Here is an 18,108-nt window from a genome sequence, read left to right as displayed (position 1 = left end):
ACTGTCCCAGAACTGCCCGGTGGACATGTCAGAGCCAGGATGGAACCCAGGTCTGTGCAGCCGCAGACTCTGGCCTTGGACCCTGCCTTGTGGAGCGACTTCCCCCATCACCTGCGGGGCTCAGGAGCACTGGCCACTCCCAGCCAGGGCCACTGGGGGGCATGGGGAGACCCAGGTGGGGGCAGGCCCCCAGCACATGTGTATGGGAGCGGGAGAGGGTCCCAGCCAGGGCCACTGTGGGGCACGAGGCTCAGGAATACAGGTCACTCCCAGCCAGGGCCACTGGGGGGCATGGGGAGACCCGGGGGGGGCAGGCCCCCAGCACATTTGTATGGGAGTGGGAGAGGGTCCCAGCCAGGGCCACTGTGGGGCACGAGTCTCAGGAATACTGGTCACTCCCAGCTAGTGTCACTGGGGGGCAGGGGGAGACCCAGGTGGGGGCAGGCCCCTGGCACATGTGTGTGGGGGTGGGAGAGGGTCCCAGCCAGGGGCTGCACTGTGGAGTCAGTGGCAGTCACAGCCCACCCTGCCCGGCTACGTTCACCTCCCACTGCTCCCCCGCTCCAGAGAGGGGTTCAAGGCTGGTCAGTTGCCTTGAAAACTAAGGGAAAGTCTCCTGCCTGTCATCGAGCTGTGATGTCCTCAGTGGCCCAGAGCCGGGAAGGACGGGCTCTGGGGACAGGCCCATGTCTGTGTCCCCCCGGGAGGGCAGCCCAGTCATCACCCTCCCTCCTTCCCTCCACAGGCCCCTCCCTGAGCTGCTTCCACTGGCCCAGAGGCGTCCAGGCCTGCGCCCGCCTGCAGCAGCTCCTGGAGTGGATGCGGAGCGCCGGCTTCGGGGTGGCCGGAGAGCACTTCTTCCGGAAGCTCTCCTGCACCCTCAACCTGCTGGCCACGCCCAGGGCCCAGCTCATCCAGGTAGGGGTGCGCATGGGAGGCGGCGAGTGCAGGGAGGGGTGGGGCCACATGCTGTGGGTCCCTGGCTCACAAACCAAGCCTGGGGGCCAAGACAGGGCTTCTGGGCTGGAAAGCTCAAAGCTTCTGTAGGTAATTAGCAAAGTTGCTTCCATTCCATGGCTGTGTCCACCTGCGGTAGGCAGGATAATGGCCCAAAGATGTCTGAGACCCGTGACCATGTTACCCCGTGACCTTATTACCCCACATGGCAAAGAAGCCTCTGTACGTGTGGCTACGATTAAGGACCTTGAGATTCGGAGATGACCTGGGTATCTGGGTGGCCCAGTCCACTCAGACAAGTCCAGAAGGGTGGGTCAGAGAGAAATGGAAGAAGAGGGGATGTGGCTCTGAGGCTGAGGAGGGGCCAGGAGCCCAGGAGTGAGGTGGCCTCTAGAAGCTGGAGTGGCCCCAGCTGACAGCCAGTCTGGAAACGGGACCCCAGTCCTACAACCACAGGAACTGAATTCTGGCAGCAACCGGAAGAGCAGGGAGACGGATCCTCCCCTGGAGCCTTCATCTTGCTGTCAGCTCCATGAGACCCTGCTGAGCTGCGGAGCCACGGAGCTGTGAGAGTGTGTGCTGTGTGGCCATGACTGCCAGGCATGTGGGCATTTGTCACAACGGCAATGGGAAATCGACATGCCCCTCCCCGCCTCCCTCGCCGCTCACCACCCCGCTCCCAACACACTCGGCCGCTGAGCACCCCCTTCCCAACACAGTTGTCACAGGTAATTAATGGAAATAGACCGATGGTTTCCTCTCCTGCCTGGAAAATGCTGAACATGCTGTAGGGTGACGGTGAGAGTGGCCACAGGTCGAATGAATCGCTTGAACCCGGGAGGCAGAGGTTGCAGTGAGCCGAGATCACGCCACTGCACTCCAGCTTGAGCGACAAAGTGAGGCGCTGTCTCAAAAAAACAACAACAAAAAAGTGAAGCATTTTTATTGACTATAGAAAATTCGTAAAATGAGGCTGTCTGGATCCTACGTGTGGCAGATTGAACACATGAATTTAGTTTGCTTCTCCTATGGTATCACTAAACAGAAGTAAAGCAATGCTTTTTAATGCCACAAACCCATGAGGACAAAGTCGTAGAGGAGGCAAAAGCAATGCGATTTTGGAAGGCAGAAAGCAGATGGGTGAAGAGCAACTGCCTTAGCAGATTGAAGAAAGCTGACCCGGCCAGGCACAGTGGCTCATGCCTGTCCTCCCAGTGCTTTGGGAGGCTGAGGTGAGAGGATCGCTTGAGGCCATTGGTTTGAGACCAGCCTGGGCAACACAGTGAGACCCCATCTCTACAAAAAAGAAACAGTCTGACTCCTGAGAAGCAACCCAGTTTATAGGAAGCCACCAAAAGGCTCAGGAATTGGTGGCACCGGGTACCTCTGGACACCGATGTCAAGATGGGGCTAAAACAGAAGAACAGTTGATAGACATTGTGGCAAGCACTGAGGCTTGGATGGAGCAGCTGAGCCTGCAGTTCCACTGAGGACAGCCCTCACAGCCGGAAAGAAACACAAAGTCATCTGTTGAAAGGAGCGAGCAAGCTCCTGAAGGATGAGGAGAGGGTGAGCCTCCACAAAGAGCTGACCTGAAGTTCCTGTTGCTTTTCCCTGGGGACATTTGCTGTCCTGGGAGCAGGTGACGGTGTGAGGCTGAGAATCTAGGCTCTGTCCAGGCAGGGGCCACTGGTGGGGAAACAGAAACCGGAACAGCACAGCAGTGGCCATCTCACAGGAGAGAGGCAAGCTCAGAGACTTCAGGGGCCTGAATTGCACGGCCGGCTTTTCCCTAAGACACTTGCCAACATTCTGAATCTCCAGGGAGTGCAATGGAGAGAGGCTTTAAAACGGAACCAAAAGCATTGAAAAGGAGAGTGGAATCTGTGGTGGCTTCACAGTGCAGAGGAGACAGAGATGACGAGTCCAGGACCCCTTGGGAAGTAAACACTAGGCCCCCAATGGAAACACTGGAGAGGCAGGCATGGGGCAAACGCCTGTAGTACCAGCTACTTGGGAGGCTGAGGCAGGAGGATCATTTGAGTCCAGGAATTAAAGGCTTCAGTGAGCTATGATCACACCACTACACTGTAGCCTTGGCAACAGAGGAAGACCCCAACTATGAAAAAGAAAGAAAGAAAGAAAGAAAGAAAGAAAGAAAGAAAGAAAGAAAGAAAGAAAGAAAGGGAGAGAAAAGAAAGAAAGAGAAAGAAGGAAGGAAAGAAAGAAAGAAAGGAATGAAAGAGAGAGAGAGAAAGAGAGAAAGAAAGAAGAACCTTGGGGTAAGGATCAAGCAGAGGCCGTGTGAGCCTCACCAAAAGCTTGCCAACCCCAACTCAGCATTAAGTTCATCGGCAACAATGAAGACACAAAATATCCAAACCTGTGGGCTGCAGTTAAAGCAGTCTTAAGAGGAAAAGTTACAGCCTTATATGTATATGTTAGAAAACAAGGAAGGCCGAGAATGAATAATCATGAGGCAAGAAAGACAACGACAAATCAAACCCAAGGAAAGCAGAGGAGATGACGGATGAGAGCTAAAAATCAATGAACTAGGAAGCATACGGGGTTGAGATAAGCAATAAAGCCAGGAGGTGGTTCTTTGAAAAGTTGAATAAGAGGCTGGGCGCCGTGGCTGACACCTGTAATCCCAGCACTTTGGGAGGCTGAGGCAGGTGGATCATTTGAGGTCAGGAGTTTGAGACCAGCCTGGCCAATATGGCAACACCCTGTCTCTACTAAAAATACAAAAATTAGCTGGATGTGGTAGCACATGCTTGTAATCTCAGCTACTTGGGAGGCTGAGGCAGGAGAATCCCTTGAACTTGGGAGGCGGGGGCTGCAGTGAGCCGGGATCACGCCACTCTACTCCATCGTGGGTGATAGAGCAAGACTGTCCCAAAAATAATAATAATAAAATAAAAATAGAAAGTTGAATAAGGGAGAAAACACAATTGCTAGTATCTGAAAAAAGGAGGCCATCATTCAGATTCTACATTAAAAATTAAAAATTAATGGTAAGAGGAGATCATAACCAACTTTTTGCTGATAAATTTGACAATTTAGATGAAATGGACAAATAAGAAAAAGAATACTTATTGAAACTGATTCAACAGGAAGTTAAAAATCTGAATGGTCCTGCATGCTTTAGAGTAACTGAAAGGCCAGGTGCGGTAGCTCCCACCTGTAATCCCAGCAGTTTGGGAGGCTGAGGCAGGAGGACCCCTTGAGACTGTGAGTTCAAGACCAGCCTGGGCAACATGGTGGAACCCCTATCTCTACAAAAAATACAGACAGAAAAAGTAGCCAGGCATGGTGATGCATGCCTGTGGTCCCAGCTACTTAGAAGGCTGAGGCAGGAGGATTCCTCCAGCCCAGGAGATTGAGGTTTCAGTGAGCTGTGGTTGTGCCACTGCACTCCAGCCTGGACGTCAGAAATGATACCTTGTCTCAAATAAAAAAAGAAATTAAATTGACTAACACTTTCCCCTGAAGAAGATTCAAGGTCCAGATGGTTTCATTGGTGAATTATTTTAAACATTAAAGAAGAAATAGGCCAGGCGCGGTGGCTCACGCCTGTAATCCCAACACTTGGGGAGGCCGAGTCGGGCGGATCATAAGGTCAGGAGATCGAGACCATCCTGGCTAACAAAGTGAAACCCCATCTCTACTAAAAATACAAAAAAATTAGCCGGGTGCAGTGGCAGGTGCCTGTAGTCCTAGCTACTTGGGAGGCTGAGGCAGGAGAATGGCGTGAACCCGGGAGGCAGAGCTTGCAGTGAGCCGAGATCGCGCCGCTGCACTCCAGCCTGGGTGACAGAGCGAGACTCCGTCTCAAAAAAAAAAAAAAAAAAAAAGAAAGAAATAATACCCAAATTCTTACCAGAAAGTAGAAAAAGAGGAAACCCTATCTCACTTTAAAACACCAGTAATACCTTGATGGCAAAACCCGAAAAGGGGCTGTAAGGAAAGAGAATTATGCATGAAAGATGGACAACTTCACGTCATCAGAGAAACGCAGCCCAAACTCTCCACATTTCAGGCTGGTCCGAGTGTATTGGTGTTTAGAACTAATTCATCACAACCAGTTACAGATTTTGTTGTTTCTTCTCCACTGTCATTGCTTCACTTGACTAGCCTTTAAAAACAAAAGCAAAAACCTCAGCAGTTTTTTTTTGTTTGTTGAGACGGAGTCTCGCTCTGTCATCCAGGCTGGATGGAGTGCAGTGGTGTGATCTCAGCTCACTGCAACCTCCACCTCCTGAGTTCAAGCAATTCTCCTGCCTCGGCCTCTTGAGTAGCTGGGATTACAGGCATGCGCCACCGCACCCAGCTCATTTTTGTATTTTTTGTAGAGACAGAGTCTCACCATGTTGACCAGGCTGGTCTACAAACTCCTGACCTCAGGTGATCCGCCCACCTTAGATTCCCAAAGTGCTGGGATTACAGGTGTGAGCCACCACGCCCGGCCTAATCTCAGCGTTTTAAACACCAAACACATGAGAATGGTTGAAAGGAAGAAAGCCAGGCACTGGTGAGCAGGTGCAGTGGTTTGAACCCTCAGGTGTTCCTGGTGAGCTTGTAAATGAGGCTCGCCACTTTGGAAAGCCGTCTGGCAGCGTCGGCCGAAGCTGACCGAGTGCATGTGCTCCGATTGAGCAATTTCCCCGATGGAGATGCTTCTGTGGGTCCCTCGCCACGGCCCACTTACGGATGCTTCCAGTGGCACCACTCTTAACCGCCCCAGACTGGGAAAAACCCATATTCTATTTATCAACAACATGAGGGATGAATAAAGCAGTCTCTTCAGTACAGTGAAATACGGCAGAGCAACGTGACTGAGCAAACTCGTTCCGGGGGAGCCACGGACACACCTGAACCGTCGGCTGGGCACTTTGGGAGGCGGAGGCAGGAGGATCACTTGAGCCCCAGAGTTCCAGACCAGCCTGGGTAACACAGTAAGACCACCCCCACATCGTCTTTTCAAACATAAATTTTTTAAAATTAGCCAGGCATGGTGATGTGTGTTCCCAATTACTCGGGAGGCTGAGGCAGGAGAATTGCTTAAGCACGGGAGGTCTGCAGTGAGCTGTGATCGTGCCACTGCACTCCAGCCTGGGTGACAGAGTAAGACCCTATCATAAAATTAAATAATAAAAGAAAATAAATAAGGCCGGGCGTGGTGGCTGACGCCTGTAATCCCAGCAGTTTGGGAGGCCGAGGTGGGTGGATCACCTGAGGTCAGGAGTTCGAGACCAGCCTGGTCACCACAGTGAAACCCCATCTCTACTACAAATAGAAAAATTAGCCAGGCATGGTGTAAAAATACAAAAATTAGGCAGCTATTCAGGAGGCTGAGACACATGAATCACTGGAACCTGGGAGATGGAGCTTGCAGTGAGCCGAGATCACACCACTGCACTCCAGCCTGGGCGACAGAGCGAGACCCCGCCTCTAAATAAGGTAAATTAAATTAAATTAATAAACTAAGATATAAAATACTCCTAAGAGGGCAGGTTGAGCTGAAGGAGTCGGGTTCGAGGAGTGTGTCTGCAGGGCTGGAAGTGGGGCGAGACCTGCCGTGGTGCCTGGGCGGGCCTGGGGGCTCCCGAGCAGCCGCCGCCCACATTTTGGTTCTTGTTTTGGGGGCTGGGCACACAGGCGTGTTCCTCGGGGGAGATTTGTTGGTTTGTGCATGTCAGATGTGTGGTTTTCTGTGTGCACGGAAAGGAGGCAGCAGCGACACTCAGGATCTCCGCCTCCCCCTGCTCAGCTGGGCGGGGATATTTCTAGAACGTTGAAAACAGGAGTTCTCCTGGCTGGGGAAACTAGGCCGAGCCGAGGGCAGGAACCTCGTGCTGGAAAGGGGGCCCCGGCCTCTCGCCCAGCTTGGCAGCCAGGCCCAAGCGCCCCTGCAGGAGATGGGGAGGCCCGAGTTGGCAGTGACGGCCCGGGGAGGCGGGGGACAGAGCTGGGGTCTTCCAGAAGCGGCCGGGGCACCCCACGCTGAGGCCGGGCAGAGCCCCCGCTGCGTCCCGCATCCTGAGCAGAACGTCTAATGGAGACGCCGCGGGCAGGTGTTGGAACGGAGGAGCGCGGTCTAAAGGAGACGCGGCGGGGCGGTGGCGTTGGAAGGAGAGACCAGGGCCGCGGGCTGCTTCTTGTAAAGGGCCAAGCTGTGAGGACTTCGGGCTTTGCGGCCGCTTTTGTCTCTGTCCCATCTCCTTTGTTTTGTTTTTCTCAAACCCTTTAAAAACGTGAAAACCATTTCTAGCTTGGGGGCCCTATAAAAATAGGCTTCGCTAGCCCTAGTTTGATGACCCTTGAAACAGACAATTCAGGGAGAAGCTCAGTGAAAAAGTCCCTTATAGCCTCATAAAAATAAGAGAAGATATAGTATCCATAAAATAATAGTAAGATTCTATCCATGAGAGAACAAGAGGAGTCTTGGAAAATAAAACTGTGGAAGCAGAAATAAAAAGCTGTGCAGAGGGTGGGAGAAAAGCTCCCGAGACCACCAGAGAGGAGGGTGAGGAGTGGGGAGAGAGAGGGGACGGAGGGATGCGAGGGTAGGGAGGGGAGTAAGAAGGGAGAAAAAGAGGGAGAGAGGGGGACAGACAGAAGGACAGGGGAGAGAGGAAGAGGGGAAGGAGAGGAGGAAAAGGGAGGAAAAGAGGGAGAGGGAGGAGGGAGGAAAGAGAAGGAGAGGGAAGAAGGAGGGGAGAGGGAAGAAGGAGGGGAGAGAGACAGAGGGAGAGGAGAGGGAGGAGGGAGGGGAGAGAAGGAGAGCGAAGAAGGAGGGGAGAGAGACGGAGAGGAGAGGGAGCGACAGGGAGAAGAAGAGGGAGGAGGGGGAGGGGAGAGAGGCAGGAGGGAGAGAGAGAGGCAGGAGGGAGGGGGGAGGGAGGGAGAGAGAGAAGGAGAGGGAAGGAGGAGAGAGACGGAGGGAGAGGGGAGAGAGAAGGAGAGGGAGGAAGGAGGGGAGAGAGGGAGGGAGAGGAGAGGGAGGAGGGAGGGGAAAGACGGAGAGAGAGAAGGAGAGGGGGGAGGGAGGGGAGACGGAGGAGGAGGAGAGGGAGGAAGAAGGGGAGAGAGACAGGGAGGAAGAAGGGGAGAGAGACAGGGAGGGAGAGGAGAGGGAAGAGAGGGAGATGGGTAGAAGATAGAAGGAGGAGGGAGACAGACTGAGGAAGAGAGAGAAGGAGAGGGAGGAGGGAGGGGAGAGAGGGAGGGAGGGGGAGGAGGGAGGGGAGAGGGCGGAGGGAAGGGAGAGAGGGAGGGAGAGGGAGGAAGGAGGGGAGAGGGTGGAGGGAGGGGGGAGGAGGGAGGGGAGAGGGTGGAGGGAGGGGGAGGAGGGAGGGGAGAGGGAGTGGGGAGAGAGACGGAGAGAGAGAAGGAGAGGGAGGAGGGAGGGGAGACAGAGAAGGAGAGGGAGGAGGGAGGGGAGACAGAGAGAAGGAGAGGGAGGAGGGAGGGGAGACAGAGAGAAGGAGAGGGAGGAGGGAGGGGAGACACAGAGGGAGGGGGAGAAGGAGAGGGAGGAAGGAGGAGAGAGTTCTGTTCCCTTGAAGCTGATCTCTTGGCCCCGACCTCTGGCCCCCTCTGACACCAACCCTGGACCAAGCACAGAAGTGAGAGTAAAGAAGGTTCTAGGAACTCACAATCAAACAGAACCACCCCCAGGCAAACCAGAGGCTTTCTTGAAGTGTGTGTGAGGGGTGAGGGTGGTGGGGGCTGGTGGTGTTGGAGGAGGACGTGCTGTGCCCTCACCCCTCCTGCACGACGCCCGAGACACCGATTGTCCTTCAGCGTGGACATCTGGTAGCCACAGCCCAGGCCCCTGGATGTGGGCAGAAAAACACATGAGAGAGAAACAGAGCGAGGAAGCAAAGGTGAGAACAGAGAGGACCCACCAGCGAGGCCAACATCCAAACGGTGGGAGTCCAGAAAGAGCCAGCAGAGAGGCGGAGGGCGCGGGGAAGGCAGGTGCAGGCAGTCTCTGGAGCCCGCATCGGGGCGGAGGAGCTGCTGCCAAGAGTGGGCTTGCACCAAAACTCGGCATCCCAGGACTTCAGGACGACGATTGCAGAGAACCCACAGACAAGAATCAGTACAAGGCAGATCCTGAAGATTTGCACTCAGGTTGCCTTTGGACGAGCAGCACGGGAGTCACAGGACAAAACAGCACCTGCAGAATCCAAAGGGTGACGCTCTCCGACCTGGAGTTCTGTGCCAGCCAGATGACCAGTCCAGGGTGGAGATGAAGACAGTTCCAGCACGCAGGGCAGCGGTTTTCCTGCAATGCGCCCCTTTCGGGAAGCTACTAGATCTATTCCATAGAAACAGGACAAACCAGAGAGCTGAAGAAATAAATTCCAGAAAATAAGAACCGGCTGGGAGCCGGGGAAGGGAACCCCAGAAGGACAATGATGGAGGTCCTGGCGGGCCGCAGAGGCTGTTTAATTTTATTGGAGGAATCCACCCTTTCCTTACCGTGTAGGGTTTTTGTCTTGCCTAAAATGTTTTCCCGGGCCGAGCGCAGTGGCTCATACCTGCAATCCCAACACTTTTGGAGGCTGAGGCAGGAGGATTGCTTGAGGCCAGGAATTTGAGACCAGCCTGGAGTTTGAGACCAGGAGTTTGAGACCAACAGTGAGACCGCCATCTCTACAAAAAAAAAAAAAAAAAAAAAAAAAAACGAATGAGCTGGACATAATGGTGCAAGCCTGTGGTCCCAGCTACTCAGGAGGCTGAGGTGGGAGCATGGCTTGATCCTGGGAGGTCGAGGCTGCGGTGAGCTATGATTGAGCCACTGCACCCCAACCTGGGTGACATCAAGAGACTCTGTCTCAAAAAACAAATGCTTTTCCTGCTTCCTGTCACCTAAATGATGAATGTCCCTGCCTTCCCATCAGGTTTTTAGCCGACTTGATTGACTTCTTTTACGCCGTTAGAGGCAGGAATCTGATTTCGCTGTTCATTTCCCAGTAGTGGTTTCTCTGGTTGGCGGCCGCCGTGTGAGGCAGGCCCTTGCTTGAGATGGGGGTGGGTTCCCTGGGCAGGGGGTTCCTGATGGTACCAGCCGGCCTCTCCCTGGAGCAGCTGCCCTAGGAAGTGCCAGGGGTGAACTGCTGCTGTGACACCGTCCCCCTCACAGATGGCCCCTGGTGGGAGTGAGGACCACAGGGCCCCTCAGCTGGCTACCCCCAGGCCACCTGTGGAGGCCGTCCCTCCTTGGGCTGGGGTCTGCACCCAGAGGCCTGTGACCATGAGCTCCTTCTTGCCACCCAGATGAGCTGGACAGCCCTGCGGGCCGCGTTCCCTGCCCTGAGCCCAGCACAGCTGCACCGGCTGCTGACTCACTACCAGCTGGCCTCGGCCATGGGCCCCATGAGCGCCTGGGAACCAGGGGCCCAGGACAGCCCCGAGGCCTTCAGGTCAGGTAAGCCCTGCCCCAGGGCAGGAGAGGGCTGGGGACTCGGTGGGAGACTCGCCCCGAGGCTGGAGGCAGCACGCTCTCATCCCATCTGAAGCGGGGTGTGGGGGACCTCTCTCCTGGGGACTTTCCGGGAGAAGCCTCCACCCGGAGGACCCCCCGCCCCGTCCCCAACCTGGGGATCCGGGGACCTCCTCAGTGGGGGAATCAAGGAGCTGAGAGTCCATGCCCAAGTTCCAAACTCCAGGCTTAGGTCCAAGGCCCCCTTGTTCTCTCATGGAGCCAGAGGATGGGGCCTCCCCCGTTGTATGGCTACCCAGGAAGGGAGCAATGGTGGTACACGGCCGTGGGGAAGCATCCCTGAGCCATGTATGTTCACACACATGCACACACATCCATACGGAGGGGTCTGTTTGCATATATATGTGTACATGCATGCATAGGGGTGTGTTTTATTTTATTTTATTATTTTTAATTTTATTTTTTGAGACAGAGTCTTGCTCTGCCATCCAGGCTGGAGTACAGTGGTGCAATCTCGGCTCACTGCAACCTCCGTCTCCCAGGTTCAAGTGATTCTCCTGCCTCAGTCTTCCAAGTAGCTGGGATTACAGATGCGTGCCACCATGCTTGGCTAATTTTTGTATTTTTGGTAAGGACAGGGTTTCACCATGTTGGCCAGGCTGCTCTCGAACTCCTGACCTAGGTGATTCGCCCACCTCGGCCTCCCAAAGTGCTGGGATTACACGCGTGAGCCACCGCCCCTGGCCAGGGGTGCATTTTAATGTGTAGATTATACACACATCTCCTTTCATTCGCATTATGTATAACACCTCAACAAAACAGTATGGGATGGCGGGAGGCACAGAGGCGATGGGGCCTTGGATGCCCTTCCGCAGCCGTGGAGAACATCTCTGAACAGGACCCCTGGCTCCACTTGACACCTTCTAAGTCCTCCCTCCGCATTGATTCATTTCTGTGGCCTGAATTCTGTGCTGGGAGCTAGGAGCTCAGTACGCATGCACTCTTCCACCGCCTGAAAGGCGCTCGTGTTCCTGGGGACAGAGACCAGCCCGCACACAGGCTGTTTGGGTCCCGCGATTCCTGCAGGGAGGCAGTCGGCTCCGGCCCTGGGAGCACCTGAGAGGAGCTTGCGTCCAGCTCAGCGGGGCTGGGGGAGCTCCAGTTACCTGGAGACACCATCAGAGACCAGCAGGGCAGAGACAGGCCCAGTGCAGAGCGGCTCAGTGGAGCTGGAGGGTTCCTGGCTACAAGGCCTTGTTCTCAGTCCTGAGCTGCTCGGACGTCATACTGGGTGGTCAGCGGGGATTCAGAAGGGATGAATCCTAGGGTGGGGCCAGTTACGGTGGCCAGGATCCCAGCCTCCTGTGTCCACGGGGCAGGGGACTCAGGGCTCAATCTGCTGGCCCCTGGGTTCCCACACCGTTGGGCGGGGTGGCCTGGCGAGGGAGGCAGCTTATCCTGTGGCCATCACGGACATCCTGTCTCCCCTGCAGAGGATGTCCTGGAGTCCTACGAAAACCCCCCACCCATCGTCCTGCCCAGCGAGGGCTTCCAGGTGGACTTGGAAACTGACTGCCTGGACGACAGCATCTACCAGCACCTGCTCTACATCCGCCACTTTCTATGGGGCCTGCAGAACAGAGCCAGCCCCGGCAGCCCTGGCAGTGGGGCCCCCCAGCCAGCATGCCCCGAGGTACCCGGGGAGGGGTCCCAGCCAACATGCCCCGAGGTGCCCGGGGAGGGGACTCAGCCAGCGTACCCTGAGGTGCCCGGGGAGGGGGCCCAGCCAGCGTGCTCCGAGGTGCCCGGGGAGGGGGCCCAGCCAGTGTGCTCCGAGGTACCCGGGGAGGACAGGAGAAGGGCTGGAAGCTGGGCTGGGGACAGCAGGCGGGAGCTCCGGGAACCCCGGGAGTCATGGCCCACCGCAGGCCGTGCTTCCGGGTGGTAGGGAAGCCCCTTTGCCTCTTGCGCATCTCAGGCTGCACAGGCTGCAGGAGTCCTTTTCTGAGCTCTGGCCCCGCAGCCTGGCGGCCCTTCTGCCTGCAGGCTGCCCAGTTGCCCGAGTGCTGTGCCCACCTGGCCACCCCTCCTCTGTCTGAGCTGTTACCCTTCCTCTCCCCAGGGTATGCACCACATGGTCCCTGACGGGCACCCGGAGGCCCCGAGCTGCCCCCTGGCTCCCAGGGACCCTGGCCCAGCAGCCTGGGAAGCCGCCCCGGAGCGCACTCTTCCCTTAAGGGGGGCTCCCTGGGCACAGGCACCCCCTGGAAGGCAACCCGGCCGTGGGGGCTCCCAGGCTGGCCCCCCGCACACGGACTCGTCCTGCTTGCTCACACCTCCCAGCACTCCACTCGGCCCTGAGCCTGGGGACCCCGACTGGCCAAAGTCCGGCGGCCCCTGTGGAAAAGCGCTCCCAGAGAGGCAGAGGAACGGACCCAGCGGCCTCCGGGGTGCAGCTCTGGAAGGTGAGGCCTGCCTGGTGCTCAGGCGGGAACCCACCCCAGACCCCGCACATCACCTTGATGGCCGGTCCCCTGGGATCATTCCACCCTTGGGGTCCTGGGTTTCAGTACCTGCCCCACAGACACCTGCATCCTGAGACGGGGCCAGATGGAGGACTCGGGGCAGCTCAGCCCCCAGCAGCTGGCCCACACGGTCACTCAGTCGCTGACACGTCTTGGGCAGATACTCACTGTGATCTGGGAGGGAGAGAGTCTAGAAAGTGGCTCAGAGTCACTCCTGCACTGGGCGGAGGAAGGGATGGCTGAGCCAGTGGAGAGGGTGTGCTGAGGGGAACCCAGGGGTCTTCAGGGAGGAGGTGGAGCTGGACCCCTCCGGGGAAGGGCCCGTGTGTGCCTGTGTGCTTGTGTGTGTGGATAGGTATGCTCACAGGTGCGTGGGTGTGCTGGTGCGTGTGTGCATGGGTGTGTGTGTGGATGTGCTTGTGTGTGTGCATCTCTGTGCATGGGTGTGTGTGCATGTGTGCATGGGCATGCTTGCACGTGTGTGCATGGCTGTGAGTATATGTGTGTGTGAGTATGTGTGCGCAGCTGGCCTAGGCTGGGGAGGGCATTGAGGGTGAGGCAGCACCAGCCGGCCCTGGCCTCGTGTGAGGGGCTTGGGTGTGCCCTGCAGGAGCGAAGTGTCCTGGGTGTGTGTGCAGAGTCAGAGTGTCCCCTGTGGCTTGGGGCCACCTGGCCGAGCTGGGTCCCAGGCAGGCCACCTGCTCAGGTGCACAGCTCATCTCTGACCCAAGTGTCCCCACGGCAGGATCGCCATTATGGAGAGGGCACCAGCTGGTGTCCCTCAGGGCAGGTGCTTGAGCTGGGCTGGGCTGGGGCCTGGAGCCTGGGTCTGGTCAGCGGTGGGAACCCTCAGGGTGCACATGGTCACATTTGGGTGTGGAGGGAGGAGGAGGAGGAAGAAGGGCAGAGATTGCTGAGGAGGCGACACAGAACTGCGTGGGGCCCTGGAGCCGGAAAACAGCCACCCCCAGAGGGGCGAGTGTCCTGGGACTGCCAGAGGCAGGGACTGAGGTGCTCCTTCAGGGCTGCCGGGGGCGGGGACTGAGGTGCTCTTTCAGGGAACATGGGGGTGTCGCCCACAGGCGAACCCCGACCCTAATGTCTAGGTTGCCGGTCACGTTCTGCCTGAACAGTGTCTCCTGGGAGCCACAGGAGGCCGTCCCGTCCCTGACCCCCTACAGAGGCAGCCAGGCCAGGACATCCCATTCCTCGTCCTGATTCCTGGCACTTCACTCCCACCCACCTTTCCTGGCCCCCACCCAGGAGACTCTGCAGCCCCTGCGGACGAGTCCCCTCCAGCCCCATCCAGCCGCAGCTCCAGCACCGAGGACTTCTGCTACGTCTTCATGGTGGAGCTGGAACGAGGCCCCTCCGGGCTGGGGATGGGCCTGATCGACGGGATGGTGAGTGGCCCAGGACCCCCGCCTCACCCCCATGCAGGCTGCCTGGCCCCTCCTGTTCATGCAAGCCTGGCCGCAGCTTGTGTGGCCACGTGGCTACAGGAAGGCCTCCAGGGAAGAGAGAGGGGTTGGCCCCTGCAGCTGGGACGGAGGACCTGGCCTGTCCAACGGCCATGCCCCCTGGGCCTGCTGTCTCTTGCCTCTGTCCTCAAGCCTTTTGGGGTCTGTCCTGGGCCAGTGGGGACAGTGGTGTCCACTGCTTTTCTGGAGGGACACATGAAACCATGAGTGGGCCTGGCTGGATGCCAGGCGGGGGCCTGTAGGTGCCAAGGGAGGGGCTGCGGTGGTCCTTGCTGGGGACAGCGAGAGTCGGGCCTGCGGAGCTCTGAGGCCTCTGCTTGTCCTCAGCACACGCGCCTGGGCGCCCCCGGGCTCTACATCCAGACCTTGCTCCCAGGCAGCCCCGCAGCGGCCGACGGGCGCCTGTCGCTGGGGGACCGTATCCTGGAGGTGAACGGCAGCAGCCTCCTGGGCCTCGGCTACCTGAGGTACCCCCACCGCATGCATGCCCGGCCCCTGCTCAGGGGAGGGGACCTGGGGTAAAGGAGAGGCCCGGCTGCACCCTGCGGGGCTCCCCTGGTGCCCTCCTGCCCACCCCCACCTCTGGCATGGATTTCAGAGCCGTGGACCTGATCCGTCACGGTGGGAAGAAGATGCGGTTCCTGGTCGCCAAGTCTGATGTGGAAACAGCCAAGAAGATCCATTTCCGCACGCCCCCTCTCTAGGGGGGCTGCGAGGACACCCCCACAGGCCCGGCGCCCGGTCCCACCTGGTGACACTGGGCTTCCTCCCGCCTTCATCCCTGTTTTGTAACTGACCAAGTCGGGTCCCGGGTGGGGAGCCTCACCCTGGGTACACGCCTGTTGATAACATGCATCTCAGTGTAGGTTTTATTTATATGGCAGATGACGTGAAGTTGTGATGTTTGTGACAGAGCTTTTATGTTTAAAGACTTTAATGGAGAAGTACGGTTCAATAAACTATTTTTCCCGTTCTTAGAGGGTGACCTGCTGGGGTCTCATCTCGGGCAGCAGGCATGGGCCACTCGGAGGGGCTGCAGGGGCTCCCCATGGCCTCTGCCTGTCACTGGCACGGGAGAATGCAGTGACAGCTGTCATCGGGATCATCTGAACTGACTCTCCCTGCCCCCACCCCGCCCAGACACAGGGCACTGCAGGAAGCAGCTCCAGCAGCCCCTCCCAGCTGAAGCAGGGACCAGACCTGGCAGAGGATGCTGGACTTCTGATCCTGCCGCTCAGCACGGCCCCAGAGAAAGGTCTAGACACCCAGGGGTTGGAAAGTGGATGGGCCTGATGGTCTCTGAAGCGCCGAGCCCACCCTGGGCCCTGCCTCCTCTCCCAGGACTCCTGCTCCCTCCGGAGTTCCTCTCCCCTACTAAAGCCACCAGCTTGGCCTTGATACCCAGCTGGCGGCCCCAGGCCCTTAACCCTCACCAGCATCCCCCTGGCCGCCGGCCCTAACCCGGGCAGGAGGCTGGCATCCCTCTCCACCAGCCAGCTGACCGTGTGCAGGACCAGGGCAGAGCCCTGCTGGCCTCGCAGTGACAGTGCGGGTCGCTGGGCATGTTCAGCAGGGTCAGCAGCTCCATGGAATGGGTGCGGGTGGCTTCCGCGCCCTCCTCGCTGTGGTGGAACTGGTGGCCCAGGGTCATCTTTGATAGCAACAGAGAAACCCTGGGGAAGAGGGTCCTGGCCAGTCAGTTGCAGATGCGCCCCTCACGGGGACAGAGGTCCGCGCGGGGTCCGCAGCTCGGTGTCCTGGGTCCGTCCCAGGCCCTGGGCCTCGTGCAGCTCCACGCTGCCCCCTGGTGTGCGCTACGGTGAGGTGCAGCGCGTCCGCCCCGCGCCCTCTGCCGACCCGCAGTTCTGCATGCGGCTCCGCATTGCGCCTGGCTCCAAAAGGCGACCACTGCCAGGTTCCCAAAATACTGGATAAAATATATATATATATATATAATGTGTTTGTGTATATATTTAAGATATTATATGTATAATATATGAATATATGAATATATATTATATGTATAATATGAATATATTTATATTTAATATATTAATATATTTTATAATTTTTTTATATTATATAAAATATAAATATTTAATTTTTTTTATGAGCCGGAGTCTCGCTCTGTCACCCAGGCTGGAGTGCAGTGGCATGATCTCAGCTCACTGCACCCTCCACCTCCCAGGTTCAAGCAATTCTCTCGACTCAGTCTCCTGAGTAGCTGGGATTACAGGCACCCGCTACCACGCTTGGCCAATTTAGGACTTTTAGTAGAGACGGGGTTTCAGCATGTTGGCCAGGCTGATTTCAAACTGACATCAAGTGATCTGCCCGCCTTGACCTCCCAAGGTGCAGGGATTACAGGCATGGGATTGCTGTGCCTGGCCTTGTTCTCTTTCTTTTCCTAGAATTCTCACAACGTGTCTGTTAGCACTGCTGAGAATGTCTCACAGCTCTGGACGATCTGCATTTCTGGACCTGGTGCAGATCCCAGGAGCCTGGACTCTGATTTGATGCCTTATGGTGGAAGGGGGTTGAGTGCATTTTTTATGTGGGAGGGGTGTGGACTGTAGTGGCCAGAGAAAAGACAGTGGCAAGGTATTTCCAAAGGTGGCCACCAACAGTTCCTCCCACAAAGGGGGCTTATCTCTTCTTCCCTGCAATATTCTCCGGCCTTCTGACTTGTTCCGAACAACAGGATGCAGCATAAGTGATATTCTGGGACCTTCCAAGCCAGACTCAAGGACCTTTGGTTTCTATTTTCATGCTCCTGGAACTCAACATCCATGGAAAGAAGCTCTTGGCATCAACCCAAGGAAGGGAGGCCCCGTGGAGTCGGGGGGGCCCAGCCAGCCCCTGGCTGCTGAAGCACCCAGCTGAGGTACAGGACTTGTGAGGGCCGCCACTGTGGCTGTTCTGGCCTTGCCGAGCATCTAGGCGAATGCAGTCCCACCAGTGATCCCAGGGACACCACGTGGAACAGAACGACTTCTCAGCTGGGCCCCAGACAATCCACAACACTGTGAAAGGTAACACTTCTTATGGGTGTTTTGGTTTGTTTGTTTGTTTGTTTGATGGAGTTTCACTCTTGTCACTCAGGCTGAAGTGCAGTGGTGCAATACGGCTCACTGCAATCTCCGCCTCCCAGGTTCAAGTGATTCTCCTGCCTCAGCCTCCTGACTGGGATTACAGGCACCTGCCACCACACCCAGCTGATTTTTGTATTTTTCGTAGAGACCAGGTTTCACCATGGTGGCCAGGCTAGTCTCAGAACTCCTGACCTCAGGTGATCTGCCCGCCTTGGCCTCCCAAAGTGCTGGGATGACAGGCGTGAGCCACCGCGCCCAGCCTGTTTTTGTGTTTTAAAAGCATTTTATTTTGACATAATTATAGATCCAAAGGAAGCTGCAAAAATAGCAGAGTCCCGTGTACCTCCACCAGCTTCTCCCACTGCCGCACGGCAGCAAAACCTGAAAACCAACATTGACTTGTTACTATTAATATACCAGTTACGCTTTGTACATATTCAGTTGTCACCACTTTTTAAAATGAAATTCACATACAGTTAACTATTTAAAGTGTATAATTCAATGGCAAGTAGCACATTCACAGTGTTATGCAACTATCGCCACTGTCTAGTTTTGTCACCTCCAAAGGGGAAAACATGGACACTAAGCAGGCCCTC

At 56.6% G+C, this 18,108-nt stretch overlaps 1 protein-coding gene across 4 annotated transcripts in view; it reads left to right on the top strand.

Annotated features, from left to right (window-relative positions):
* The window catches only part of RADIL (Rap associating with DIL domain), an 87,494-nt gene extending 72,097 nt beyond the window's left edge, over positions 1 to 15,397 (top strand). For all 4 annotated transcript variants that reach the window (XM_030795944.1, XM_030795945.1, XM_030795947.1 and 1 more), the window contains 7 exons: positions 746 to 918; positions 10,249 to 10,399; positions 11,908 to 12,107; positions 12,537 to 12,879; positions 14,203 to 14,342; positions 14,748 to 14,887; positions 15,019 to 15,397. In XM_030795944.1, the coding sequence (XP_030651804.1) occupies positions 746 to 918; positions 10,249 to 10,399; positions 11,908 to 12,107; positions 12,537 to 12,879; positions 14,203 to 14,342; positions 14,748 to 14,887; positions 15,019 to 15,124 (1,253 nt within the window). In that variant the 3' untranslated portion in view covers positions 15,125 to 15,397. The remainder of the gene's footprint in view (positions 1 to 745; positions 919 to 10,248; positions 10,400 to 11,907; positions 12,108 to 12,536; positions 12,880 to 14,202; positions 14,343 to 14,747; positions 14,888 to 15,018) is intronic.
* Positions 15,398 to 18,108: the final 2,711 nt, after the last annotated feature.

Source organism: Nomascus leucogenys, chromosome 17 (assembly GCF_006542625.1).
Source record: "Nomascus leucogenys isolate Asia chromosome 17, Asia_NLE_v1, whole genome shotgun sequence".
In the NCBI taxonomy this organism is placed as follows: domain Eukaryota; kingdom Metazoa; phylum Chordata; class Mammalia; order Primates; family Hylobatidae; genus Nomascus; species Nomascus leucogenys.
Note: the sequence above shows the minus strand (reverse complement) of the source record. Positions and strands in the feature narration are given on the sequence as shown.